The following is a 26,525-nucleotide window of genomic DNA, read 5'->3' as shown; positions in this document are numbered from 1 at the left end:
ATGGTGTGGGAGACGTGTATGATATATGACAATGTTAAATTTGGTATTTCATCTCTCTCTCTCTCTATTCCGTCCAGCACACTTCTATCAAACACACCACATCCTGTCCAACCCAACTGTACATCCAACTACTGCCACGCGGGCGTCGAAACAGGCACAGGCACAGGCAACCCCCCCAACGCCTTCGTATCCGCATTAAAGAACCCCTCAAGCTTAGTCGTCGGCCCACCAAGCGATATATCCCCCGTCCGCTGCTCGAGTTCCGTTTCCGCAGCCGGCGCGAGAACAGGAGGCGGCGCATCATCCGCCATGAGCGAGTCCGGCGCAGGCTTCGGACCAGGCCGACCCTTTCCATACCGTAGTGTAACGACGAGGGTCTGCGGGTCTGTGTCTATGTCTTCCCCCTCGGCGTCGTCATCGACATCAGCATCCTCGTCGCCGTCGAGGTCAACATCCATGCCCTCAGCCTCGGGCTCCACATCGTCGTCGTCTTCGTCCCCGCCGTCCCACGATGTGGCGTCGTCATCTTCTTCCGAGTCAACTACGCGGGCCAGTGGGCGACCGTTCGCAGCAGCGCGCGTGGACCGGCCGTGGGTGGGTTGTGGTTCCTCCGAGGCGTCAGACCGCATGTATTCGCCGGTTGCAGGAGAGCCGTGGTCGGTGACTTGCCCGCTGAGCAGTGTCTCGCCGTAGAGGCCTGTTGCGCGGGATCGGACCTGGCGGCCGCTGGCGGTGACGGTGGGACCTGCGGGGACAGTGGGCGTTTCCCGACCGGAGTTGCGGGCAGAGCGGCGGGTAGAAGTGTTGTCGGAGTCGAAGTCCTCGCCGTCGGAGAAGGTGTATTTGAGGCGCTTGCCGCGGGTACGGCCTTCGTAGAGGGAGAAGCCGGGGTCGGGGCGTGTGAAGGTGGCGTTGCGGTGGACGCGGTACTCGCGGCGTTTGCGCTTCTTCGTGGGGTGTTAGTCGGGATATGATGTGGTTACGCGGGGGTACTCACATTCTCCGATGCTTCGAAACGTGGCACGGCGTTCATCATGCGCTCGCCCAGTGCCTTGGCCTCTTTTGTGCCGTCCTCTTCCTCGAGTGTCTTGGCCAGCGCCTGCAGCTCTTCGATGGAGCCCGCAACACTCCACCACGTCGCCTTCTTCAGGTGTGGGTCGCTCTCGCGGTAGACGCGGAAGTGGGTGTCATTTTGGCCTTCGACCAGCCAGTACCGACGCTTGTCGCCGTCGCGGCCCCATGGCTGTACCGAAAGAGGGATGTTGGTGTCGAGTCTGTCTTTAGTCGTGCGGTGCTTGTATGAGTCTGCAATGATGGCCTTGACCTGCTCGTTTTGGTTGAGAGTCCAGAGCGTGAGGGTGTGAAGGAGGGTGATCTAGCGCATGTGTCAGCACCACCACCGCCAGAGACAGTTCCACTGCTTACGCGCTCGTCTGCCGACATGGTGTTGAAGTTGCGACTGCCGCTGAGCGGGTTCATATAGTTCCACTTGCGTGGCCATTGCGATTTCTGTGTCTGGACGGCTTCTTCGAGCGCGCGGCCGTAGTGACCTTTCCTGTGCAGCGCAGCCAACGTCAGCCGTGAAACATCTCAAGCGTAGCCATGCGACCGCAGACCGAGTATATATGGGAGGATATAGGGCAAGACTGACTCGACAGGCTTCTTGCGATTGAGGACCAGACCCAGCAGGGCGCATAGCAGACCCTCGACATCAGGCGACGGTTTCTCGTCCAGCACGCCCAGCTCGATATCCTGGGGCCCGACGTGGGGAGAGCCGCGCGGGAAGGCATCGTTGAAGCGCGACCGGAACATGACGATAAACTGCAGCACCCAAGTCAGCGGAGGTCCGGCCATCACGTCGCGACGAGACGCGATTGACGCGTCCAACACGTACAGCAACATCTGGGTTATCCGCCGGCACATATTCGTGTGGCGGCGAGGCTGGACGCGTCCTGGGCGGCGGCGAGGGCGACTTCTTCTTGAAGAAGGTCAGGATGGTGCCGTTGGACTTCTTCTTCTTCGTCTTCTTCTGGGGCACTGGTTTGCTGGCTTTGGCAGGCGCCACGTCGACGGCCATTTCGTCGTCAGTCGACGGCGCCGAGGAGAGCGACGAGTCCGAGTCGACCATGGTTGCGGTGCGTGTTGTCGAGACTGGGGTTGTGGTTGTTGAGGCTGCAGGTAGCAACGAACGACAAACGGAGCACGGCTAAGCACGCATGAGGTAATAATCTCTGGATTAGCTCGAGATTGGCGGCTGGCTTGTTTAATTCGCGGACTTTTAATACCATGTGCACTTGCTTTCACATATTGCTTTGTATGGAAGGGACTTTGTGCAGACAAAGCCGTGGAACGCGCTCGATGCAACGAGGTAGAAAGTATGTATGATAGTTCTATCGATCTATGACGTTCACAGAATTCTACTTATTTGTTGTCTCATCGCAACGAAACAGAGACCTACGCTAATCGCATCATGGTCTCGTGAAGACTGCCTGTCCAGAAACATCTATATCCATGCCGATGGCCACCTTTGTACCAGCCTATTGACGAGAATGAGGTAGCGTGTTGTTGATGTTCGTGAAGGTCTTATGATAGTGTCGAATGCAGCCCCTTGAAGTCTCGCAGAACAGCCCACCATCAACGGCGGTGGACATAGCATTGAGACTACAGATCAACTCCGTGAACGACTCAATTTGGCATCGTCGCGCTGGCGGTTGTCGTGGTTCAAATCGCCAGACGTTCAACATCGGTTTCGTACGCGGTCGCGCGCTGGTGTGCAGGCAAACCGTTTCGGGGCCCCAGATCGCTGCTATGCGGGGGAACACGACCAACGAGCGCGCCACTCTCAAGGCAGCCCAACCCCGCCCATCACGAGGGCCATATTGGTGTTGTTGAGCCCAATGTGAAGGGTTGCGGGTATTTCCATCTCTTTTGCTGTGTAAATCGGGTGGGGATCCAGGAAACAGACGTCGCAATACGCGAATGTGATGTCGAGACGCGGGCTGACGTTTCTGGAGTCATTGTGAGGCGCGTCGACGTTTCTTCGGTTGATTGCGAGATGGTTCGTGTCTGTAGCGTTTCGAGATCATCTCACGATCTGCAGAAGCCTTGGTAGTGTTGCAGAACACGCTCCGACATGGTTTTACCTCCAAACGTCTGCATCATCGATGTTTCTGTCAAAACAATGACGAAAGGTGGTAGTATTGTAAATCTAAAGAGAAAAGTGAATGTATGCAGGACAGATGCGGAATGCGGACTTGGATGAGGATAACGTCAGTTGATCATTGAATCAACATACCATCGTCAGGCCATCCAAAGCAAGAGTCGGCGCAGGCGTGTCGTGGATGGCTGTTGAGTTTGCAGCACAGCGTCATGGAGGTGGAGGTGGAGTTGAGGCGACTCACGTGTTCTCCGCTTCATCTACCATCTTGGACCAGACGCCCGCCATCTTGAATTGGCCGTCTGCCCAGCAAACTTACAGTGGTAGTGACAGACTAGGGCTGTTGATTACTTTGGCTATACGAACGTGAAGATATGAGACCCTGCTTGTCCTACGGCTTCCTGCAGATGGGAGTCTGTACAGTCGGTTCTCTAAGCCGGATGGACAGTCGACAGTGAACAGGCAGATCCTGGGCTGCACAATATCGCTCGCATGCATACTACTTTAAAAAGACGGCGATGACATGTTCCTCCACAAGACGCGGTTGGCTGAAGTTTGGCGGTACTGGCGACAGTCCAAAGTCTGGACGTGTGGCGTTGGGTGGGGAGGGGCCGTCTCACACCCTCACCAGACGCGGCTGCAACGAAGGCTGGGAAAGTGACGTCGGGGCTTGTCATTGGAGGGCGTGAACAATCTGGATCAGGACCTGGACTGGACCTCGACGACCGTTGGATTAGAGCGCTGCAACGCCAATCCAGCGAGTTCCGGGGCCCTTCTTTCTGTGCAGGCCCCTCACAGCTACGAAACCCCTTAACCCTCCATCGCTTGTTCCTTTTTCTCTTCTCCTGTGGTGTCTGTTCCTGCTCTGTAGCTCTCTCCTTCCTGTTTTACTCGGCTGCATTGACCATTTGGATAACCGTGGATAACCCCAGCGCTCGCTATCACCACGTTCCCCGCCAGACCTGGCCTCTCCACCGCTTTACCCGCAACCATGAACATCAACAAGAAATTCGATCGCCTGAAGCAATGGACCAACGAAAAAATGGGCGCAGATGCCCGTACTGGGCTGTCAGCCGAGTTCAAGGCGCTCGAGGTGGAAATGAACCTGCGCCATGAGGGTATGCATGCACACCGCAACAATGGCCATTGAGGTGCTAACCATTGCATCCAGGCATGGACAAGATGCAGCGCGCCATGAGCGTCTACGTCAAGTCAATGTCGAAGCGCGCAGAGGGTGATGACAAGGAGAAGCAGCTCCCCGGCGGCCACCTGGGCTCGTCCATGGTCACCCACGGCGAGGACTTTGAGCCCGACTCCGAGTTTGGCAACTGCCTGTCTTGTGCGTGTCCTGCCAGTGTTCGTGATAGAGTCCTGACTGACGATGACCAGCTCTCGGCCGCGCCAACGAGCGCCTGGCCCGCGTGCAGGAGACATACGTTGCAAGTGCCACGACGTCATGGTTGGAGGGTTTGGAACGCTCCCTCGCCCAGATGAAGGAGTACCAGGTGAGAATAACGTCGCCTACAACGCCCATACAATACTAACGTCGCCCAGGCAGCACGCAAGAAGCTCGAAGCTCGCCGCCTCGCCTACGACACGTCCCTCGCCAAGATGCAGAAGTCGAAGAAAGAGGACTTCCGTATGGAGGAGGAGCTGCGCGCTCAAAAGGCGAAATACGAAGAGACCAGCGAGGACGTCTTCAGGCGCATGCAGGATATCAAGGAGTCCGAGGTGGAAATGGTCCAAGACCTGACATCTTTCCTCGAGGCCGAGTTGAGCTACTACGACCGCTGCCGGGAGCTCTTGGTCAACGTCAAGCGCGATTGGCCCGTCAGGTGAGCGATGCCGACGACAAAACTTGGAGAAAGCATACTGACGTCCGACACAGAGATTCTGCCCCTATCCGTCCCGTACGATCTCGATCCAACACTGCCCACGGGTACGCCGACCGCTTCAACCCCGTCGAAGAAGAGCCCGAGCCTGAGCCCGAGCGCATCACCATCCCCAAGCTATCTTCCCGCAGCCGTTCGCCTGCCCCAGAATCGTCACCTGGAGGCTATGCTCTGCGTCCCACAATCAGTCGCACCTCCACCTACGACAGCGGCGCAAACAGCCAGCGTGACGATACCCCCACGCGGCGCATCACGCGCGTTCCAACCGATTCTTCCATCGTCATGGCCAGTCGTGGCAACCTTCGCTCTACCCGACAGGCCAACGCCTTTGCAGACGACTACGAGGATGAGTACTCGGGCTCAAGCAATAACAGGCGCGACCGCTCACCGCCGAGCCCAGACCGATCTTCACAAGCCAGCAGCGTCTTGTCACGAGCGGCGAGCTGGTCACAGGTCGACACTGGCGCCAATGGAAAGAAGGCTCCTCCGCCACCTCCGCCTTCGAGGGCCAAGAAGCCGCCGCCACCCCCACCGCCGATGAAGAGAAGTGCGTTGAGTGCCAATGAAATCGCACGATATTGATATGGCATCTTCCTCTTGTGCTGACGTGGTGGTGAGTACAGAACCCGAATCCGAGTCCAACAGGATCCCCACCTGGTAATCGCCTCGATGGACCTGTACAGTTTGGCGAAGACGACAAGGATCGGGATAAGAGTGTGATTTTGGGCATACGGTGATGATAGCATTTCTTACATCATGTACTACACGGCGTTCTGGGAGGCTTATCAGCAGGCGACAATTTGTCTTGATAAAACGCGGTTTTTTGCATATTTTCTGAATGCAGATGAAAATAGACTTCTTTCCTACTACCTTGTATAACACCAAAAAAACTCTATCGGAAACATTCATGACCCTCTTGACCTGTCTTTCCAATCCAATCCCCAAAATGATGCCCCGGCTACTCGTACATTCCCACACCCAGAAGGAAACATGAAACATTCCCGTAGCACATTGGCACAAAGGCCAGGCCAGACCAGGCCACACTAAACCATGAGAAATAGCTCACTCAATTCTCGTACTTTTGTGGCGCTTGAAAGTTCCAGTTTTCCTGATTATCGTGTTAGCCAGCCAGCCACTCACACCCTCAATACTACAGAAACTGGACAAGAAGTTGAAACTCACCCATTGCTGCAACCCGCCATTCGGGCTCGTAGTGCCGAAATCTTGCACCCCAGTATCAACGGGCACAAATATCGCGCCCGAGTCGTGCGTTTGGGCGTGCACAACGCCTACTCCCGCAGCCTGTGCCTGAGCCTGAACCTGTTTAGTCTGCTGCTCCCAAGCCGAGACTGCAGCAGAAGCAGACGGTTTCGTATCCCAGCCAGTCTGCTTAGCATCCCACGCACCGCCAGCACCACCGCCAACAGAAGACTTGCCTTCCCACCCGCCGCCCCCCATGCCGGAAAATATGTCAAAGTCCTCCGTTGTGCTCCCGCCACCGCCGTTCAAACCGCCCAACAAGCTGTCAAACTCCTGGTTCAGACTATCTAGCCCCACGCCTGTACTCGCGCGGCTGAGCTGGCTGTGTGGCCGCTGTCCGTATCCAGGCGACGAGAAGCTTGGTAAGGGCTGCAGCGTGGGGTGTTGCTGGGGCGCGAGATGGAGTCGCTTTCGATTGAAACCTTTCATGACGTAGAACGCTTCGAGGTTCTCCTTGACCGTGAAGAGTAGATCGGAGCAGCGCTGCGTAATATCGACGCCGTAACAGTGCCCGAAGATGTGGTCGATGATGGTGGTGATGCGCTCGCGGCGGGGGAGGTCGGGTGTGCGGTATAGCTCCGTGAGGAGGAGCAGCACGGCGTGGTATTGCTGGTAAGTTGTTGAATACCAGGACCAGGGGCTGAGCGAGGGGAGGGTGTCGAGTGTTGCGCCGATTTCTAGCGTTGTGAGGGCCGCGGTGAGGAGGACGTCACGAAGGCGGTTTTCGGATTCTGAGCGTGGGTTTAGCGAGGTTTGGGGCAGGTGCCGGTAGAGCAGCATTGAGTCGCAGCGGGCCATGAGCAGAGTGGCGACGAGGCCGGCGTAGCGCTGCAGCGGGGATGAGGCGTCGAGGTGGTGCAGGTATTTTATTTGGATTTGGCGTTTTCGCGCCTCGACGCGGGCGCGCAGGTCGTGGAGTGTGATGTGTTTACGGTCCATTTCTATTCTGCCTCGGAAGATGAGGCGGTGGATTTCGTTGCATTCGTAGCGGATGAGAGAGAGTGTCACATCGGTCCAGGTGTGCGAGGATGTTGGGTTTTGCTGCCACTTCGGACTGCCGAATTCGAAGGCATCGTCGTCAACGTTGAGGGGGAGCGCGATGTCGAAGTCGTCGGATCGGATAGAGGGGTGGGGGCCTTGTGCTTCTGCTGTTTTGAAGTCGAGGAAGCAGATTTGGTACCAAAGGAGAGAGCGGACATGGCGTTGGAGAGGGGTCAGGCTGTTTGCGGAACTATAACTAAGACGGTGGATGCCGATGCATTGTGCTAGACGGACAAGAGCGCCGACCACAACGGACGTTGCTCGGGAAATTTGGGCTCTGCAAAGCGGTATCTGCTAATGTCAGTCAATGCACTGGAGAAAGTCGAAATTTGAAACTACCAGGTAGATGGTCAAGGCCTGAAGAGTTCTGATGTTCGAAGTCTTTGCCCAGTTGGCACGGAGCAGCGCTCGTTCGGTGGCTTTTTGCAGTCTCAAAAACAAATCTTCCTTGGTGATGCCGAACTGCGATTTTGCCTGCAAAGGTGATACCGATGCAGCAGCCGCCATACACACTGCTAAGATCAACGCAGTGCAGGAGTTCTGGTTAGTGTTCCCGATGTCAATGTTCATCCAGAACCGATCAAACAGCCGTTTGAAAGACGGGATATGCAACACGTGTGCAAGAGGGCTGACAGCTTCAAGATATCGATGAAAGAGCGCCTCTACTTCCATTTTCGTCGGAAGCTGAGGCGGCTCAATGTCGCAGTTCTGATGAACAGAAATCGAGCCACCTAGAAGCAGGTTGAGTGAAGGCGCCAATGAAGGCATCTGCTCTGCCGACAGAAGCGCAGAAGACTGCGGTGCCCTCTGACCTGCTACTACTGACGACGAAGCATGACTCTCCGACAGGAGCTTGCCCAACTACACACTGCAATTCAGCTTTCGTCCAAGACAAAGTGCTGTCGGCGCGGAACGTAGACAAGTGGATAGGGCAGAAAGTACCTCTTCGGCATACTGAGGGCGAAAGAATCCAGTCACGTTTTCGCATATAATCATCCTCCCAATGCGAATGGTAAGATCGGTCGCAATCTGATCCTCGTCGTCATTCTCATCTTCATACACATCGTCTTGCGTCTCTTCAGGCTCAGCAGGCAATCTTTCCCATGCGTCTCCATCATCAACCTCGACATCCTGCTGGTAGGCCTCCCACTCGTAATCCCTGGGCGGAGTTCCCGGCGTGTGCGTGTTGGCAGAAGTCGAGTTCGAGTTCTCGTACTTGTCCGGCAGACTGGATGTACTCTGCGTCCGAACTGGAATATTCCGCGTCCAGTCCGGTGCAGTAATTCCAGAACCACTCTTTGAAGCTGCGCGTTCCCTTTGCTCTCGGTCTTTCTTCCGCGCGGCGCTCTCAGGAACAGTGATGAAGATGCATTCCCGGCCGAAGGCGGTGCAATTCTGGCAAGGGTGCGTCTTCGAGCAGCGTGATTTACGTGTGCGACATTCGACGCAGGAATTGATAGGTCGTGGATTCCTCCTTCGCACCACTCGAGACTGCAAGACCTGTCCTGATTCTGGCATATTCCCCTCTCTTCATCTTCACGCCGTTTGTTGAGGTTTCAAGGTGTCGATGTGGCTGAGTAGTGGAGGGAGATCGGGAGTCGGACCGCATGGACCCTTCCAAGGTTGGCCTTTTAACGTTAGCCAGTCGGAACATCTCACGTGCGATGAGGGCTGAGCTAGCGCGACTTGCTGGTGAGAGATCAACAGATCGAAAGATATCTCGATGGCTGATACTGCGAAAATGGGGCGGTCCAGTTTTATCAAATCAACTCGGTTTCATTGGTGACCGTATACTGGCATCAAGGTATGCAACTGCTTCACGCCATGCGAAAGGACCCCAGGACAACAAAAAATATGGTTGAATTGAGAGATTAAGCCAAACCCTGGGCAGCGCGATATTGCGGGTATGCCGAACGTCGCCCATACGACCACGCCGTGTTAAACACGTCACTGGCGTGACCCAGCTGAAGTGCATCATCGCTATCTCCCCACCTCTCGCCTCAATCGAACGGCAGCTGAAGTGGAGGCGGGCTCGGGCCAAGAATCAACGGCTTCTTCCATCTCCTCCAGAAAAGAGGTACTATTATGCACTGTTGTCCCACCTAGTACGACGCGAATACCCGGCGAGCTTGCATTGACTTGCGCGACCATCTTGGCCTCTTCATAAGTCGTCCCCCCGACCATAAACACGATGATATCCTGAGGCTTGTCCTTTGTCGAACCGCCGCCATCCACAAATGGATATAGTTGCTGGCTCAATCTCCCCTTGATCATGTCCTGCAACGTGGTCTCCAAACGAGGCGAGTGCTGGGTGTATACATTCTCAACACCTTTGAGCCCTTTGAATCGATCTCGCGCGCCGCCGAAAAACGAGCCTGGTTGGAAAAGATCTGGTACACCGCCTGAAGCAGTTGTAGCTTGCAGAGACTCGTGGTAGGTCAGAAGCTTTGTGATGAGGTTGATACGGTGTCGCGACAGACCGCCCGCGACAGCGAGTAAGTCCAGTAGCACAGCAGTCGAGTTCGAAGAGCTCTTCGCGTATCGCAACGCATAGATGGCAACGAGTCGAAGCTTATTGTTGGCGGGTATGCGTGGATCTTGTATTATCTTCTGCAGCGATTTCACGTCGTTGGAGTGGTTGTCCGTACATGCCATACTCTGCTCCAACTCGCTAATGTCCAGGAGGCTTTCCTCTCCCACCCTCCGACTGAGCTCACCGACAAGAGTTACGTGCTTTGTGACGTTGCCAGAGAGCTTGCGGAACTCAGGGAAATCCTCAATAAAGCGCTTCATGTCTGCTATCGAGTCGAGTTTCTGTGATCCCTGCTGTTTGGATGCAAATTGCTCGACGTACTCTTTGGCATTTTGTCCCAGATCGCCAAAGTTCAAGTACATATTCTTTTTGAAAAAAGGATCCTGATCCTGTGACAGAACAATTTCCTTAAGCTCAGGGCGAATCTCGGGAACATCGCGCAAGTCCACTCTTCCATTGTTGATCCCTAGTAGCTCGTGAACCATGGCCTGGTAGGTCCATTGTGTCAGCAGCGGCGTAACTGGGTCGTCTCTACGGTCCACGATGAGGAGAATAGGCGGAGTATCTGTCTTGCGAAAATCAAAGAGTTGATCCTCTTGGGTCATGTGATAGCGCACTTCTGTTGCCAACTTCTTCACCAGGAGACTGTTCTTCTGATACCGAATCAAAGGTTTCTTCTTGAGCGCGAGCAGCAATGCCATGACCGCCTCGGTTGATCTCTGCAGCGCGTCTTGATTCCATGCGTCTGGACTGGTGCTCCATATCCTGTGATTTGGGAAACCAAGATTGAGAGACATGAGATCGGGATTAATAACAAAGAAGTCGGCAAAGTACTCCTGCACAGCGCGAACCACCTCATGGTCGTCGGCTTCTGCGAGTCGCTCCAGCGAGGATTTCTTGATGATGTTACTGAAGTCTGCCTCAAGTCAGCACCCATGCTGTTACCCGGTGCCTAGCATGTTCCGCACAAATGTTGTATTCGCCGTACTTGGGCTCGCGCAGCTCCTCGATCAAACTCTGGATAGACTCGGGCGAAGGCCGCACAAAGCATAGACAACGGAGATGGCGCATCTTCTCTCGCTTCTGGTTATCCAGGCGACTGGCTTGGGTCAGCCATTTGTCTTCGACGCGGCGGGGAGAGTTGGGTACTCGGTGAGGTAGACTTCATGGGTGAGGAGGGCGGATTGCGTCGTCGCAGAGGACACGATCGAAACCTGCGAGGTATGAGGATGGGATCTATCACACTTTCGACGGAGAAGACAAACCCACAGTCTCATTATCGAGCAAGAGTATCTTCATCTTGGCCGCGGAGGTGCCTGTGGCCGCGCTGTCTCCAGCAGTCACCATCTTGGTGATGTAGCCAGAGACCGCCTGTACGATGTCCATGGTGACGTGGTTTAGTGCGATTGAACGTGGTGTGTTTGTTTTTCTGGTGACTCTTATGTTGCCTGCGACCACATGTCGGTGTTGACGATGCACCTCGAGCTGGGATGTGGCTATCGTTCGGAGGTGACAACTAGCGCCCGCATTGACTTGGCAACACTCATCTCTGAACCTCTGCGTCCTTTATCTCAGAAAACCCGCTGTTGTGAAGGATGTCGAGACTCGAGGTCTGCACCTTCGAATAAAACAAAGAAGTCATACTCTTCAGGCTGTGTTAACGATATGAGGACACAAACTACCAATATGACAATAGACCTGAGAGGTGATGGATCTAGTCGATTTCTGCTGCCTATAACAGCCGTACATTCGCTTTACTAAATACTTTGAACCATGTCAAATCATTTCCCAACATTCTCCAGGTCTCCAAATATGGTCTTCTGCCTTGCAATGACTGCAGCATATGTCATCGTTGTGACGTAGGTCAGGTATCTGCTAGCTTAGGCAGCTCAGGTGAGTACAGCTATATGACACTCCTAACACTCCATATCGTGCTCCAAGAACTCTACACTCAAGTTTTCAAACGACACAGTGAAAGACCATCTCTCTTACTGATACCATCCATCTTTGGTCAACAAGAAGCTCACGATGACGAAGCTCTTCATGTAGGGTGCCTCTTTACCTCCAAAGATATGCCTAACACATCACAGAACTGGTGCAACTGGTTACATTGGAGGCGACGCCCTCTACGTTGTAGCAAACGCCTATCCAGACCTTGAAATCACTGCGCTTGTCCGCAACAGCGACAAGGGTGGCAAAGTTGCTGCTCAGTTCGCCAAGATCCGTCTTGCATATGGCGACCTGGATAGCTCTGAACTGCTCACCAAAGAAGCTGCCCAGGCAGACATCGTACTCCACTGCGCAGACGCCGATCATGTAGGCGCTGCCAAGGCTCTGGTCGCTGGTCTCGCTCAGAGACAGACTCCGAGCTACCTCATTCACACCTCTGGTACTGGCATACTGTCCTTTGCCGACTTTGAGCGCAAAACGTACGGCGTCAAGAACGAGAAGGTGTTCGATGACTGGGACGGTATTGATGAAGTGGTGTCTCTGCCTGACACAGCAGTACATCGCGATGTCGACAAGATCATCCTAGGAGCCAGTGGAAGCTCAAGCAATGTCTTCTCGGCCATTGTTTGCCCCCCGTGCATATATGGGTCCGGACGCGGATGTGATAATAAGAAGAGTGTTCAGGTCTATCGCATGGCTCGCGCGACCATACATCGTGGCAAAGGTGTAAGTACTCTCTGGCCCCTTAGACTGAAATCTCAGGCGATACCAGACATACTGACTGAATCGCCGTATCTAGTTTGCTGTCGAGGAGGGCAACAACACATGGACACAAGTTCATGTCCAAGATCTCAGCAATATCTACCTCGCCCTCGTCACAGCCGCTTTATCGCCCTCGGGCGGCAAAGCGACCTGGAACTCCAAGGGCTACTACTTTGCGGAAGGCGGAGATCTCGTTTGGGGTGATGTAGCACGCGCCATCTCAAAGATTGCTCACGAGAAGAAGCTCATCGTCACGGCTGAAATTGACCAAGTGAGCCCCTCGGAAGCAGACAAGCTGACTTTGTCGGGAAGCTACCTCTGGGGTATGAACTCTCGTTGCAAGGCTATTCGAGCGAACAAGTTGTTTGGGTGGACACCGAAGCAGAAGAACGTGTTTGACTTGTTGCCTGAAATTGTGGAGGGTGAAGCGAAGGAGTTGGGTGCTATCAAGGGGCATGCTGCGAAGGCTGCTGGTGATTGCTGAACGGAAAGATGCTGACAAAACACGATGGCTTGCTGGAAGTATGATATGAATATGAATATACATCCTGACACGCGGGATAATGCAGTCCTCGAATATACTCGCATGCTCCAAAATCAGCAACTGTGTGACTACCACTGATGATATAGTGAACAACTACATGCCATGTTCAAAACGCTCAAGTAAATACGTACTACTCATCATATTCTTCGATCCACCCATACAATTAATAAGTAGATATGCTATAGATCACATAAGAATTTTAACCACTGATACCCCTTCCAAACCAGTGCTCACATTAAATCACATTCAGCCCTCTTAGAGCTTCCCACAGCAGTCTTTCTCTTTCTCTTTCTCCACCAGCACCGACGCATTATTTTTGGAACTGGGCATATCAATTGCCGGGTTCCGATTAAAGAAATCACTTGGCTTGAAGTGCACTTGATAGATCTCACAAGGCATGACGGGCCAGTCCTCGACTCTGTTCACCATTAGCATCGACTCTTCACCTCAACCAGCTAACCATCTCTGATAGGATATTACGGGGAGAACTCACCTCGGGTTATGCGTCAAGCCAAAGACATTCCACACAACGAGATCTTCGTCGATAACATCATCTTTCCGCGCAACCATATCATGCACACCGCCCTTCTCCACCTTACTCTGCAACGTATACCGCCCAGCAGCATACAGCTCGTCATCCTGGTACTTTGTCACCCAAACGTGGTGGTTAGTGAACAGCGCGCGTTGCGCCTGGAGGGAGCCGGGCGCAGCGAGCATTTTCTGCGTCGGCAGGGGTGAGAATTTGTAGCCGACGGGGTTTCCGCTATGGGGATTCTTCTTGGCCGGGTTGATGATCTTGAAGACACGGTGATCGGTGGGGTTGGCGTCCAGGCCGGCGGATTGCTCAACAACGGTTTTGCGGATCTCGTAGAAGTTGCCGTTGGGGTTTGTTTTGGGATTTATGGGTACGCCGTGGGACTCTTCGTAGACGACAGTGTTATTGTGGCCGTCGATCGCGGGGTCGATGCCTGTTATATGGGGTTACGAAGTGGCGGAGGTATGGGGGAGATGTGTAACTTACGCGCTGCGAAGATGTGTTGGTGGTTTTGTGCCAGGACGCCGCCCGAGACGACGTTTCCGTAGTCTGATGTCTTGCCGGGGTCGATGTTCACAACAGAAACGATGCCCGTTGCTCTTACCTCAAGTGTAATGCCGCCTGCAGTGTCCAGCTTGTAGGCGAAGACGTATTCGTAATTCGCGAGTGTGATGATGAACTGGACGACCAACTCTCGCATGCGGGTGACAACTGCACGTCCTGTCCTCCAATTGGTGTGTTTCCATCTTTTTGAAGAAGTCAGTGTGCATATACATGCTATTGTCTGCCGGGTACTTACCCAATACCGTTATCCTGCTCATGTAAGCAGATAACATTGGGATGCACTTTTGGAAGGCCGTCGGAGCCGACAATGACAGCGTCAAAGTACTTGATCACACCAAGGCAATCACAGCCGAGGGATAGGTTGTTGGCGCAGTTCCCTGCACCTCCGTCGCCGAAGTCGAAAGCTTGCTTGCGGTGGAAAGGCGCCCGGGCGTCAGCATATGGCACCGTCATCTCACTGATGCTCATGCGGTAGAGAATACTCCTCCCATCGTAGTGGATGTCGTGCAGAACAGCACCCTCACGTGGGTTGAATGAAACGCGGAAGCTCCACTTCTGCCACTCGACCAGCGATTCATCAGTGACAGTGAACGAGGGGCCTTCTGGCTGTGTGATGTTGATAGGCTTCACGTCCTTTCGGACACCGCCCTCGAGCAATTCAGGAACATACTCGGCACTTAGGCAGTGGTCGAGAATCTTCTCAGAATGCGTCTTTCCTGTGAGACTATCCCCTTTCCCACCTGTTGCTAGGCGGTCGACACGAACGATCTCTCGTGTGTGGGAGTCCATAACAGGAATCAGGGGAATCGGATAACCATAAAAGTTAGAGTCAGGGTTCTTGTTCCTGGTATCTTGAGCCATGCATAATCCCTGGAAGTATCTTTGATTGTCCGCGTCGGCATCCATCCCACCGTATGGCCTAACATGGTCAACACAAGGTGACCTTTGAGAAGTCTGAAGATACTGACCATGGCTCAATGACCAGTTCAAATCCTTCTGGTAGGTTGAGCTCTTTGACCGCATCCTGAAATTCCTCACTCCTTTCACACGCTCCAACCAGGTGCTCGAATTCCCACAACGTCAAACTAGCATGTCCGAGGTCCGTGCCCACAACCTCATGCTTGACTCTCTTCTTTTGTTCGATATCAATGATGGACTCATTGTACACTGGTACTTTGTCTGTGCCAATGACATCGTACTGGACTCTGGCTAACCGGGGTGGTCTCTTTGAGGCTGCTGACTGCCCTGGCAGTGCGGCATGTTCGAGCTCGAGATACTGCTTCATGAGCTCTTTCGCCGGTTCCTGGAGAAATATCTCTCGAAAGTCGATGACAACATCTGAATGGAGAGAGAGGATGACATCGCGGGCAACGCGTGTCTCCTCGACATTGAGGATCTTGTACGGATGGGGGGCCATGATAGAGAAAGTGAAGAAACGAAGAAGATGGGAATCGCTCCCATTTTATATGGGGGTTTCAGCGTTAGTATACAGATAGTTGATACTTGGCCACGAAAACCCCAATACAATGTGGGGTGTAGAAACAGCCTGGACCTGCCAAACACGAACTCCTTGGTAACTGCTTGATGCAGGCCTTGCAAATGCCCTTCTCCTTTCAGCAAATTAATCTTGATCAAATGCCGCAAGGTTCCAAGTTCTAGGAATAGAGGTTTGTCTGCGATCGGGTGCGGGGAGATGCACGATGTAACGGTCGCATGGACATTCCGCATTCGGTAAGCGTGCCTCGGCGACGCGATTGTTGTTGCTGAGTACTTCTTATCTTGTAGATATCTTCTTGGTCATTTGGATTACCAGAAACCACGCGGCAAGAGGATCTTGCAGCAGCTTGACAACTGTATACAGAGTTTGTGTAAAACAGATGCGCTGTATGAACTATTAGTATACAGCTAAGATGCTTTACTTGTAGCGAGTACTTTCAAGTCCAGGTTCGATATGGGACTTGCATGAGTTAGCTTGATTGTGGGTATTTCGACTTATCGCGGGATATTATCATGTTAGCTGAGTTTCTTTGCTATCTCGTTGCAGTTCATGTTGATTGTGGACGGGGTGCATATCAACCAGGGCTACCAAATCTTTTTACTCAAGCGGCTTGTTTCTAGACCGAAGACGTAACAAACTCCAAAAACGGATGCTACAGACAGAACAGTTTAGCAAATACCTACAGTAACTGAAATCGACAAGTCTTACTCCAACTTCAATTATAGTTGCCGAGGTGTTGCAAGATCTCACTGTGATTTGCTACCGATATACACTTAACCAAAGACGGGCTCTCAGTGGAGTGCGTGAAAAAGCTTGCGCGTAATAATGAGTTTCCTGTGTTATCGCGGCAATTGGAAGGCCTCGAACATGCCCAAAAATGCGAGTCACATATTAGCTCTACGCGACCAGACGCTCGAGTACTGCTGAAGCCCCGGAACATAGTCATTAGCAATGTGTTTTGGCAAATACGAGTTGGTACTTAGTATGATTGAGGGCCATATATTGCATCATGACATCAGCCTCAACCACATATTCCGATATTCTATGCTGACTTGGTCACTTCAGCGCGCTAAAAATTTCGAATTTTTTATGTATATAGGCGGTAAATCAATGCTTTCTTCCATCAAGTTACAACACTATCGCATCGGTGGTTTAGTGGTAAAATTAGCCGTTGCCATCGGCTAGCCCCGGGTTCGATTCCCGGCCGATGCATTTTATCTTTTTGTGGTTGTAGACTTGAGCTCGCCGCTGTCAACCACTTTTTCGCTGTGGTGTTGTGTGGATCGCGGGTCTTGGCGGCGGGAACATCCATGTGGCTCAGCGCCCTGCCTGCCACGCACCCGCCACGCGACTCCGCCACGTTTTTGGCTCCATCCATTGTATCCTGGTAGCTGGCATTGTGTATTTGTACGCCACTCCTGTCATTCATTCTGAACAAGGTGAAGTCTTGTATTTTGTCATCACAAACCGCTTCACCAGGGGAGTCTGTAAACGCGTTTCCTATCATAGCTCTTTTGTGTTTTGCCATCCAGTCCATTCATTTCCCACTGTCATTTCCAGCCAACTGCGTTCACAATGTCTTTCCAAGGCCGAACCCCAGAATCTCTCATGCCCCGCTCAGACTCGCGGAATCCAGCCACGACGTGCAAAGGCATCACCAAGTCCGGCCGGCCTTGTAGACGTCCCATTGACGCGAAGCCGTCCCAGGACAATGGTGTGATCGCAGTAGCTTCTGTAGCAAATGACAGCGATGAGGAGGACATCGGTGCCGCTGCGTACTTTTGCTGGCAGCACAAAGATCAAGCGGAGAAATTGGCTGCACAGGGTCCGGATACGCAGCTGTATCCCCTAAAGGAAAGGAGCAGTATTGATACGCTGATCCAAAGACTTGGTGTGTTAGATGTTCATGATGAAGAGGAGGTAAACGAGCAGAAGCAGGGCAAGGGCCGGAGAAAAGAGCACGGGAGAATCCATCGACCGCCGACTTGGGACCAGGTTCAAGGCCCGTTGATGTCTGTGCCTAGCGACTTGATGGCGGAGAAGAAGCGAAGAGATCGACCGGCTAAGCCTGCACCACGGAGAAAGAAGCAGAGTTTCTGGGCGTCGTTGTGTTGTGGTGCCGCGGATGAGGATGAGGATGAGCCTGTGCAAGCCGCTCATCATAAGAAAAGGACGAGCGAGATCCCCATGCAGCAAACCCCTCCTCGAAGACGAAACTCGCGTCCCTCGACTTCTTCGCCCGCGAGGAATGACGCGCAAGAAACATCTGTCCAACCATCTGTCAACGAGCCTACCGGTATGGCGAGGTACATACCATCCACGCTTCCACCGCAGCTGGCGTCTACATTGCTCGCCCAGGCCTCGAAACCAATCTCCCCACATGACGAAGAAGGCTACATCTACATTTTCTGGCTCACGCCCGACGCCGTCGGTCCCGCGCCGTCATCCACCGCGTCCACTCTCCTCACTCCGCCCTCACGACCCGACGCAGGCCGGCGAACAAGCGACGTACTACGCCAGTACTCTGTGAAGAACCCACAGCGTGCGCGCCCTGATGCGACGCGCCAAAGATCCGCAGCAGATGCAGACGGGGCGACCAGCAAAGAGACGATCCTTTTGAAGATTGGCCGCGCGAACAACGTTCACCGGAGAATGAACGAGTGGACTCAGCAGTGCGGATATAGTCTGTCGTTGGTGCGCTTCTACCCGTATGTTTCTTCAACATCAGCACCCTCGCCGCAAGCTTCGCCAAACTCACGGCAGACGTCGGATGTCTCTGGGGTGCGCAAAGTTCCGCACGCGCACCGTGTGGAGCGGATGGTGCATCTCGAGCTCGCGGCGCAGCGGGTAGTGAAGAAGTGTGATGCGTGTGGGAAGGAGCACAGGGAGTGGTTCGAGGTGGAGGCTACGAAGGAGGGCGTGAAGAAGGTGGATGAGGTGGTCAGGCGGTGGGTCGAGTGGGACGAGAAGAGCGTTGAATGACGACGGGGAAAGTTGCAGTTTGTGTTTGATAGTATTTAATTCTATAGACAATGTCACTGAACAAGGCATGTATGCTCGATGTAAACAGAACAGCATTGGGGAAGGGGGTATCTTAATGTAGCTCTCGCAGCTCATCAATAAAAAAAAGGCAGACGAATGAACATGCCTCATTGCTGCTTCACGTTCATGATGTCGTCTGGAAATGCTTTTTGCCCGACAAGGCGGGCACTGTACAATGGTGTGTGGTGGGAAAGGGGACTCGAGGCAAGCAAGTGAGAAAGTGTTTCCTGACGCCATAGTGCCAGCGATCCAGTCCAACTCCGGAACTTTTCCAGCTCTTCTGAGTCATTAAATCCAGGCGGTGTTGAACCTCCTCTTATGTACCACGGGTTGGCGGGTGTATATACAATGTCGTCTGCCCACCCTTGCTATGTGGCTCAGAAGAGACCCATGCGCGGCCGCCATATATCGTTCTCGTGTACGGCTTTCGGATTGACGACAATCTGGTAGGGAAACGGGTTCGAGTCGGTGGTGGTGATGGGCGGGATGTGGTCTTTCTCGCGGTTAACAATCGAAATGATCTTGTGTGCCGCCTTCTCGAGAGACTTGGTCATGGCGCGACGGATTTTCGGGACGTCTGGTTGCTCAGTCAGCTGCATGTCACAACACAGTACTCCATGTACGCACCAGTCTCGGTCCGTGGCGTCGCAATGGTGACGTCCAGTGTCCACTGCTCCCAGCAAACATCCTCGTCTGCCTTGCCAAAAGAAAAGTACGTCTTCCTCCGTCGCTTCTCGAAGAACTGGATGGACAGCTGGCCGCGCTTCTGCTGGTGGCCGCTGTCTATTGCGCGTACCAGGGCCAGTGTCCGCTGGTCGATGAGCGTCTCCAAGTCTACATCGTCGATGGCGGGGAGGGTGAGGTCGAGCAGGTCACGGGTGAGGGGGGAGATGGAGGTGAAGTAGCGGTGGAAGAATATCGTGTGCAGTATCGCTATATACAGCATCAGCCATGCTTCGTCGAGAGGCTCGCGGAGAGGTCCGGGCAGGGGAACAGCGGATAGTGGGGGGACGGCGGTGCAGCTGCGTGAGTGCAGTCCGGGAGTAAGGACAACTGACCCTTGACGACGTCCTTGACACAGGCCGGGTCCGCAAAGATCTCGAGGTTGTACTCTGGCCGGCGGCGTTGCTCCATGGTGGCAGTCGCAGGCGCAGTCGCGGTCCGGGTGTCGCAGGATAAGTGTCGGGAACCCCCGCAATGCGCCGCGCGGCGTCTTGGTGTGGCCGTGTCGCAGCAAGCTGGTGGGATTCAGGCGGGAGTAGGCGGTCCTCTGATTGCGGTGTCGAGGCCAAGCGTGCGAGAGAGGCGGTGGTGCAGAGTGTTGAAGATTGCGGGATTTGCGGACGCTGGCTGTGGCGGGGCTGGCTTGAAAGACAAAGGCCCGACGCCGCGAGAAATTGACCAGGGCCGGGCATGCACCTGCAGTGAGATCATAATGCACCACTCTGGCCAACCACAGCGGTCGTGATTCAACCCTGCGTCTATTTGCGACCATCAGCCGCTCCGTGGCACGCCCGCTCTGAGACAGTCTTGCTTGTGACGCTGACCACACCATCATCCGCGTGTCGAGTCCATCACCTTCTGACAAACAGCCGTGGAAAAGCTGCACGTGCGACCGTCATCCGCTTACAGACGGCCCGTGCACAGCCTTGATCATGCGCGGAGACCTTTCAATTCACGCATTCACGCATTCTAGCAAGATTCACACATTCTGGCAAGTCTAGTCGGAGAAATGGTTACCTTGCATGCTAGAAACTCCTCTGCCATGTCTAGGAGTGGCAGCACTGCTGGCGTGTTCTCGCAGAGCTGTTGTCTGCAGAAGTGATTGAATATTGTCTCGTCACCATCCAGGCGTAGAGATAGCTGCCAAGATGTGCTCGACATGTATCAACAGGGTCATGCCTATTGTTTTGCGCGTAACCTGGTTGTACATTGCAAATGATGTGCTGCAAGGATGAAGCCCAAATTAGTATGCTCGGACAAGCCTTTGAGCCGCGCCAAGTCCCCTGAACGCGACGAGACGCGTCTCACCCACACCAACCCACCTCTGCACAACATGGTCGGCACAAAGCGCAGACGGGACGACGACGATGCAGGGGAAACACCGCGAAAACTACGCGCCCAAACTGCAGACCATGTCGACGAGGAGCAGGACACCATCGAGGTGCAGACGCCCTCAAAGCGAGCCAGGGCCCAGCTTGCAGACATTGGCACGCCCAAGTCCATCCTGAAAAAGACAGGCTTTGCAATTGCTGTCAATGGCGGAACTCCCAAATCGACGCGTAAACTCGTCTTCGAGACGCCGACCAAACCTGACAGGGACGACACATCCTACGGCACCCCGACCATCGTTCGCAATGCAGACCGCAGCGCGCGACGAAAGAGCAACAGACAGATGCTGGAGCGAACCCTCAATGGTGTCGACAGTGACGAGGAGGCTTTGGACGAAGAAGAGACCCTGGCGGAGCACATTCTGGCTCTGGAGGACGAGGAGGAGGACGGGGGTGCAGAGCAAGTAATACAAGACGAGGTGCCGGTGCCAGAGACGCCCTCAAAGCGAGGGAGAGGCCGTCCCAAAGGCTCAGGAAATGTGGGACGGCCACGAAAGCAACGCTCCCCTACTCCACCACAAGAGCTGCCTCCGCATGAAGAGTACTTCTGGCAGAATCGCCCTGGTGGCGCCAAAACATCGAACAATACCCTCTCCGCGCAAAGTCTGCTCAACCACGATGAGTACTTTCAGGTCATGCAATCGTACCAGGATCGTCACGAGGTGGAGACGGATCTTTTGTTGGAGCTGCACAGTCGTGCGTACGACCAGTGGATGTTTGAGCTCGACGAGGGCTTCAACATCTGTCTGTACGGATATGGCTCGAAGCGCACCATCACAGAACGATTCACAGCACATCTATATCGTCAAATGTCAGAACGCACCCCGTACAAAGGAACGAAGAAAACACCAAGGATTGTCGTCGTCAATGGATACACCGCTGGAATCACAATAAAGGATGTTCTGACTACAATAGCGTCAACCGTTGTGCCTGCGAACACCAAGATGCCCAATCAGCCGTCCTCACTACTCGAATTTCTTCTCGAGCACCTCACGAGCAACCCACCCGCGCATCCAGTTCCTGTCATTCTGAACTCCATCGACTCGCCGCATCTCCGCAAGTCCACCACACCATCTATGCTCGCTCGCCTTGCAGCGCATCCATCCATCAACCTCACCTGCACAGCAGACACCCCCAATTTCTCTTTGCTGTGGGACGTCGGTCTGAAAACGCAGTACAAGTTTCTATTCCACGACGCAACGACCTTCGCCCCCTACGACGCCGAAATAGACATCGTGGAGAGTGTGAACGAGCTACTTGGACGAAGCGGCCGACGCGTGGGCGGCAGAGATGGTGTAGGCTTTGTCCTGCGCTCTCTGCCTGAGAACGCGCGGTCACTCTTCCGCATTCTGGTTGTCGAGCAGCTGGCTCTACTCCTCATGGAGGGCGGGCTCGAGGATGAAGATGAGGTTACCGCCACTCCCAAAAACAAGAAAGTCGCACATACCAAAAACAATGTCTCAGAGTCTAACCAAGGAGTCGAGTACAGGGTGTTGTATCACAAGGCTGTGGAAGAGTTTGTCTGCTCTAGCGAGGTTGGCTTCAGGACGTTGCTCAAAGAGTTCCACGACCATCAGATGGTGGAGAGTCGGAAGGATGCTATGGGTACCGAGAGGCTTTGGGTGCCCTTCAGACTGGAAGAACTGGAAGGGTTGGCAGAAGATCTGGCCAGCGATGCATTCTGAGCTGGCATATACCGGTATATCAATGCGGTTCTTCTATTGATAATCTTCTCTTGACCTCTCTTGACATGGTCCCCCGGCAACATATCGGCAACATTGGACGGATCGAAAAATTTCGAGTATCCACAACATGATGAGTCACAACTTCGACAACAGTCTGGGGTATTGTCCATCGTCTGCACTTGGAAAATATAAGCCCACCGCTCAGTCCCACGGCAAATACGCATGGCTGCGGAATATATACTTTGCCGTCGCCATTTTCTCCATCAATCAACCATAAGATAACACGGTCGCTTAGCTCAGTTGGTTAGAGCGTGGTGCTAATAACGCCAAGGTCGCGAGTTCGACCCTCGTAGTGACCATCTTTTTGTTGCCGTCGTTGCCGATCTGCTTTGGTGTGTCAAGGGTTGGTAGAAGTTGATCATTGATGTTGTGGCGGATCACGTTCGAGCACAGCTTACGATGGTATACTCTGTCGATGGTGTCATTTTTTGGACATGGATGGGAATGTGTGCTTCTCCTCAAGGAGACGGGTGGGATGATGTCAAGTGATCGAGTTCGATAGTCCCTTAGAGCTTCCATTGTCCTATGCACGTAATACGATTCTTCTTATTGTCACCGGGCTTACTGGTGATGGTCGTGGTAGACTGGTAGGTGTTGCAAACTCAAAGTCGCTACAATGTGTGCGGTTTCGCCGAGCTGGTGTCATCGCCGGCGATGAAGTGATATGAGGCTCTTGTGGTCTTACACATCGTAGTCAAGAACGAGGATACCCACATCGTGTTATGAGCAAGAGACTTCACCAATGCAGAAGAAACACGGTACATTGTTGGCTGGATCGCGTTAAGGCGTGAGATGAGAAGAGAGACTACATAGCCATGAAACCCTCACGCTCTCTTAGTTGATAAACAGTGAGTGCGTTAACTACTAATATGAAGTGATAGAACAGGGTATAGTATATACAATCGATGTGACAGCTTGCAACTAGAGGCTCGTCCAAGCATATTAGCCTTACACCGGCACCCTCTAGGATTTTGTGACTTCAGCTAAAACTGAAGTATTTGCAACACAGTTCAATAAACGTGAGCACACGGCATGTCGATTTGACGTAACGACGAAGTTCACTGGAAGCGAGGAGACTAAATTTATGGACCAATCAAACACCATCTGAAAATCCCCCACTCGTGACTCCACTCCAACCTTCAGATTCGCCATCTCTGAATATCAAATCCACAAAATCACCAGTTCATCAGCAACCATGGCTACTATGACCCTAACAGAGACCCCGTACAAGAGACGACTGCCCAAAAATGTCAAGCTTCCTCCCGAGAACGAGCGCAACATGCGCGCTTGCGCAGATATTGCCTCTGCACTCATCCAGGACTATGAAGCGCAGGTTGACGGCTCCAAGCCGAAAAAGGACTTGAACTTGAATCACTTGAGAAGTCAGATAGCAAAGAAGCATTACTTGAGGAGTCAACCGCCTCTTACAGCGATCATTGCGGCAGTGCCAGAGCATTACAAAAAATACATCTTGCCAAAGCTGATTGCGAAGCCAATCCGTATGTTACTCAAACCTAAACAGTAGAGTACTTGCTAATCTAGTATCCAGGTACATCATCAGGCATTGCAGTAGTAGCTGTTATGTGCAAGCCACATCGCTGCCCACATATCTCTTACACAGGCAACATTTGCGTCTACTGCCCAGGAGGACCAGACTCGGATTTTGAGTACTCAACTCAGTCTTACACAGGTTATGAACCAACATCTATGCGCGCCATCCGAGCGCGATATGATCCGTATGAGCAAGCCCGAGGACGAGTCGATCAGATCAAGTCACTTGGCCACAGTGTCGACAAGGTTGAGTACATCATCATGGGCGGCACATTTATGTCATTGCCAGAATCATATCGGGATGAGTTCATTTCGCAGCTACACAACGCGCTCTCTGGGTATCAAACGAAAGATGTCGACGAAGCTGTTGCCGCGGGTGAGATGAGTAATATCAAGTGCGTTGGCATCACCATTGAGACACGACCGGACTACTGCCTGGACCAGCATCTATCGTCTATGCTGCGATACGGCTGTACACGTCTCGAGATTGGAGTCCAGTCCCTCTACGAAGACGTAGCACGCGACACTAACCGCGGACACACTGTTGCCGCTGTAGCAAAAACATTTTGTCTTTCCAAAGATGCCGGCTTCAAAGTAGTCTCGCATATGATGCCCGATCTCCCCAACGTAGGCATGGAGCGCGACCTTGACCAGTTCGTCGAGTACTTCTCGAACCCCGACTTCCGCACTGATGGACTGAAAATCTACCCTACACTCGTCATCCGCGGCACAGGACTTTACGAACTCTGGCGGACAGGCCGCTACAAGAACTACACACCAAACGCACTTATTGACATCGTGGCACGCATTCTCGCCCTGGTACCGCCATGGACACGAATCTACCGTGTGCAGCGCGATATCCCCATGCCGCTGGTCACATCGGGTGTTGAGAACGGCAACCTACGAGAACTGGCTCTTGCGCGAATGAAAGACTTCGGCACGACATGTCGCGATGTGCGAACTCGAGAAGTCGGCATCAACGAAGTGAAGCACAAGATCCGACCAGACCAGGTTGAACTTGTGCGCCGCGACTACACGGCCAACGGAGGATGGGAAACATTCCTTGCGTATGAGGATCCAAAGCAGGATATCTTGATCGCGCTTCTACGTCTGCGCCAGTGTTCGAAGGAACACACGTTCAGGCCGGAGCTTACGGGACAACCTACTTCGCTGGTGCGCGAGCTGCATGTCTATGGCTCGGCGGTGCCAGTGCATGCCAGAGACCCAAAGAAGTTCCAGCACCAGGGTTTTGGTACGTTGTTGATGGAGGAGGCGGAGCGGATCGCAAGGGAAGAGCACGGAAGTAGCAAGATCAGCGTCATTTCTGGCGTTGGCGTGAGGAGTTACTATGCGAAGCTGGGCTACTGGCTTGACGGGCCGTATATGAGCAAGACGCTTGAGCCTGTTTGGGAGAGGGAGTGGTAGACATGCTTCGAATGATCAAGCCTCGATGGCGTTCAGACACGGAAACGGGCATCATTGCACACTCGAACAGGCATGATAATTCGATAAAATACAATCAATACTAACATATATTTGCAAACCTCAGAAAGTATTCAGTCGTACCCATTAAACGCCATATGCTATGTGTCGAGCTCTAGAGCCCCTCTCCCACGACGAATGACCAACCAACAAGCCGGAACATGCGCCCCGCCACTCTGTACACCCCGTCCGATAAATTTTACAGTGTCGTAGTATGCTACAAATGTGCCTTCTATGATGTCTGTAACTATGACAGGCTTATCGCGCCACGGCGGCTCTCGCGGATATGAAGGAAGGCCTGGAATCCGCAAAAGACAAAGAAGCCCTGAAATGCCGTTAGAAAGTGCCCACGGACCATCTGCGCAGATTTCTACGTACCAAGTATATGGCAACAGCTCCAAAGACTGCTCCTGCAACACCGGCTCCATCCTCAGGGTCTTGATCCGTGCCCATCATCGTGTTGCTGCTTGTCTGTTGTCGCGTTAGTATTTGTGCGCGTTGATGCGTCCGCTGCTCTCCTCGGAAGAAATGCGCGTGGGCGCGTAATCGTGAAGACAGTCGCGGAAGCGCTGGATAGACGTACTTTGAACAGCGATCCGATGACGGAGAGGATAACGATGGCGAACACGGATAGGACGATGCTATATCTCCGTCAGCTGAAGCCGTCCTCGCGACTCCTCTCAGTGTCCTCATACCATGTCCATGCATTCATGGCGGAAACAAGTGGCTTCACCATGATGGCGACTCGGTCGTAGCTTCGAGGGGGGCGGGCAGCTCTGTGGCGACGCTTTGAGCGCGAGCTTTGCGATGATCGGAAAACGGTCGACGAAGATTGCGTGTCGCGGGTGTGTCGTAGAT

General features: G+C 53.4%; 11 protein-coding genes and 2 non-coding genes across 13 annotated transcripts; 7 read left to right on the top strand and 6 right to left on the bottom strand.

Moving 5' to 3' along the window:
- Positions 1-38: 38 nt before the first annotated feature.
- Positions 39-2,301, bottom strand: P153DRAFT_397724 (uncharacterized protein). Its single transcript, XM_033671578.1, has 5 exons — positions 1,895-2,301; positions 1,652-1,821; positions 1,426-1,555; positions 998-1,375; positions 39-947 (listed from the first exon to the last, which is right to left on the bottom strand). The coding sequence occupies exons 1-5, from the start codon at positions 2,126-2,128 to the stop codon at positions 129-131; spliced, it is 1,731 nt and encodes a 576-aa protein (XP_033523065.1). The 5' UTR covers positions 2,129-2,301; the 3' UTR covers positions 39-128.
- A 1,488-nt stretch (positions 2,302-3,789) lies between these two features.
- On the top strand, positions 3,790-5,786 carry P153DRAFT_397723 (BAR-domain-containing protein; the record flags this gene model as incomplete). The annotated part of the gene is made up of 6 exons (XM_033671577.1): positions 3,790-4,275; positions 4,329-4,496; positions 4,547-4,662; positions 4,712-4,992; positions 5,046-5,596; positions 5,668-5,786. Exons 1-6 carry the CDS (start codon positions 4,149-4,151, stop codon positions 5,784-5,786), a joined length of 1,362 nt encoding a protein of 453 aa, XP_033523064.1. The 5' UTR covers positions 3,790-4,148.
- Positions 5,787-5,939: 153 nt separating this feature from the next.
- Positions 5,940-9,137, bottom strand: P153DRAFT_342673 (uncharacterized protein). Its single transcript, XM_033665972.1, has 6 exons — positions 9,041-9,137; positions 8,293-8,978; positions 7,690-8,211; positions 6,468-7,641; positions 6,232-6,338; positions 5,940-6,157 (listed from the first exon to the last, which is right to left on the bottom strand). The coding sequence occupies exons 2-6, from the start codon at positions 8,866-8,868 to the stop codon at positions 6,116-6,118; spliced, it is 2,421 nt and encodes an 806-aa protein (XP_033523063.1). The 5' UTR covers positions 8,869-8,978; positions 9,041-9,137; the 3' UTR covers positions 5,940-6,115.
- Positions 9,138-9,207: 70 nt separating this feature from the next.
- On the bottom strand, positions 9,208-11,527 carry P153DRAFT_367767 (vacuolar protein sorting-associated protein 45). The gene is made up of 4 exons (XM_033668355.1): positions 11,153-11,527; positions 11,033-11,097; positions 10,852-10,982; positions 9,208-10,799 (listed from the first exon to the last, which is right to left on the bottom strand). Exons 1-4 carry the CDS (start codon positions 11,267-11,269, stop codon positions 9,331-9,333), a joined length of 1,782 nt encoding a protein of 593 aa, XP_033523062.1. The 5' UTR covers positions 11,270-11,527; the 3' UTR covers positions 9,208-9,330.
- P153DRAFT_423841 (NAD dependent epimerase/dehydratase family protein) lies at positions 11,449-13,315 on the top strand. Its single transcript, XM_033672454.1, has 3 exons — positions 11,449-11,928; positions 11,974-12,559; positions 12,633-13,315. Exons 1-3 carry the CDS (start codon positions 11,912-11,914, stop codon positions 13,077-13,079), a joined length of 1,050 nt encoding a protein of 349 aa, XP_033523061.1. The 5' UTR covers positions 11,449-11,911; the 3' UTR covers positions 13,080-13,315.
- Positions 13,152-15,891, bottom strand: P153DRAFT_367765 (copper amine oxidase-like protein). Its single transcript, XM_033668354.1, has 5 exons — positions 15,207-15,891; positions 14,474-15,157; positions 14,161-14,420; positions 13,633-14,107; positions 13,152-13,557 (listed from the first exon to the last, which is right to left on the bottom strand). The coding sequence occupies exons 1-5, from the start codon at positions 15,653-15,655 to the stop codon at positions 13,395-13,397; spliced, it is 2,031 nt and encodes a 676-aa protein (XP_033523060.1). The 5' UTR covers positions 15,656-15,891; the 3' UTR covers positions 13,152-13,394.
- Positions 15,892-16,877: 986 nt separating this feature from the next.
- Positions 16,878-16,948, top strand: P153DRAFT_t78. The gene has a single exon. It is a non-coding gene; the product is annotated as a tRNA-Gly (tRNA).
- A 61-nt stretch (positions 16,949-17,009) lies between these two features.
- On the top strand, positions 17,010-18,876 carry P153DRAFT_432269 (DUF1766-domain-containing protein). The gene has a single exon (XM_033672956.1). It carries the CDS (start codon positions 17,312-17,314, stop codon positions 18,716-18,718), a length of 1,407 nt encoding a protein of 468 aa, XP_033523059.1. The 5' UTR covers positions 17,010-17,311; the 3' UTR covers positions 18,719-18,876.
- Positions 18,877-18,977: 101 nt separating this feature from the next.
- On the bottom strand, positions 18,978-19,976 carry P153DRAFT_367763 (DUF1649-domain-containing protein). Its single transcript, XM_033668353.1, has 3 exons — positions 19,837-19,976; positions 19,406-19,711; positions 18,978-19,355 (listed from the first exon to the last, which is right to left on the bottom strand). The coding sequence occupies exons 1-3, from the start codon at positions 19,910-19,912 to the stop codon at positions 19,156-19,158; spliced, it is 582 nt and encodes a 193-aa protein (XP_033523058.1). The 5' UTR covers positions 19,913-19,976; the 3' UTR covers positions 18,978-19,155.
- An 858-nt stretch (positions 19,977-20,834) lies between these two features.
- Positions 20,835-22,574, top strand: P153DRAFT_293685 (ORC2-domain-containing protein; the record flags this gene model as incomplete). The annotated part of the gene is made up of 1 exon (XM_033663907.1): positions 20,835-22,574. One exon carries the CDS (start codon positions 20,835-20,837, stop codon positions 22,572-22,574), a length of 1,740 nt encoding a protein of 579 aa, XP_033523057.1.
- A 285-nt stretch (positions 22,575-22,859) lies between these two features.
- Positions 22,860-22,933, top strand: P153DRAFT_t79. Its single transcript has one exon. It is a non-coding gene; the product is annotated as a tRNA-Ile (tRNA).
- An 843-nt stretch (positions 22,934-23,776) lies between these two features.
- Positions 23,777-25,730, top strand: P153DRAFT_318770 (histone acetyltransferase ELP3). Its single transcript, XM_033665066.1, has 2 exons — positions 23,777-24,133; positions 24,184-25,730. Exons 1-2 carry the CDS (start codon positions 23,830-23,832, stop codon positions 25,608-25,610), a joined length of 1,731 nt encoding a protein of 576 aa, XP_033523056.1. The 5' UTR covers positions 23,777-23,829; the 3' UTR covers positions 25,611-25,730.
- Positions 25,731-25,914: 184 nt separating this feature from the next.
- Positions 25,915-26,403, bottom strand: P153DRAFT_292808 (uncharacterized protein; the record flags this gene model as incomplete). The annotated part of the gene is made up of 4 exons (XM_033663856.1): positions 25,915-25,992; positions 26,046-26,138; positions 26,251-26,308; positions 26,363-26,403. The coding sequence occupies 4 exons, from the start codon at positions 26,401-26,403 to the stop codon at positions 25,915-25,917; spliced, it is 270 nt and encodes an 89-aa protein (XP_033523055.1).
- Positions 26,404-26,525: the final 122 nt, after the last annotated feature.

This window comes from Dothidotthia symphoricarpi (assembly GCF_010015815.1).
Source record: "Dothidotthia symphoricarpi CBS 119687 unplaced genomic scaffold P153scaffold_12, whole genome shotgun sequence".
Lineage (NCBI taxonomy): Eukaryota > Fungi > Ascomycota > Dothideomycetes > Pleosporales > Dothidotthiaceae > Dothidotthia > Dothidotthia symphoricarpi.
This window is presented reverse-complemented; position numbering and strand designations above follow the sequence as displayed.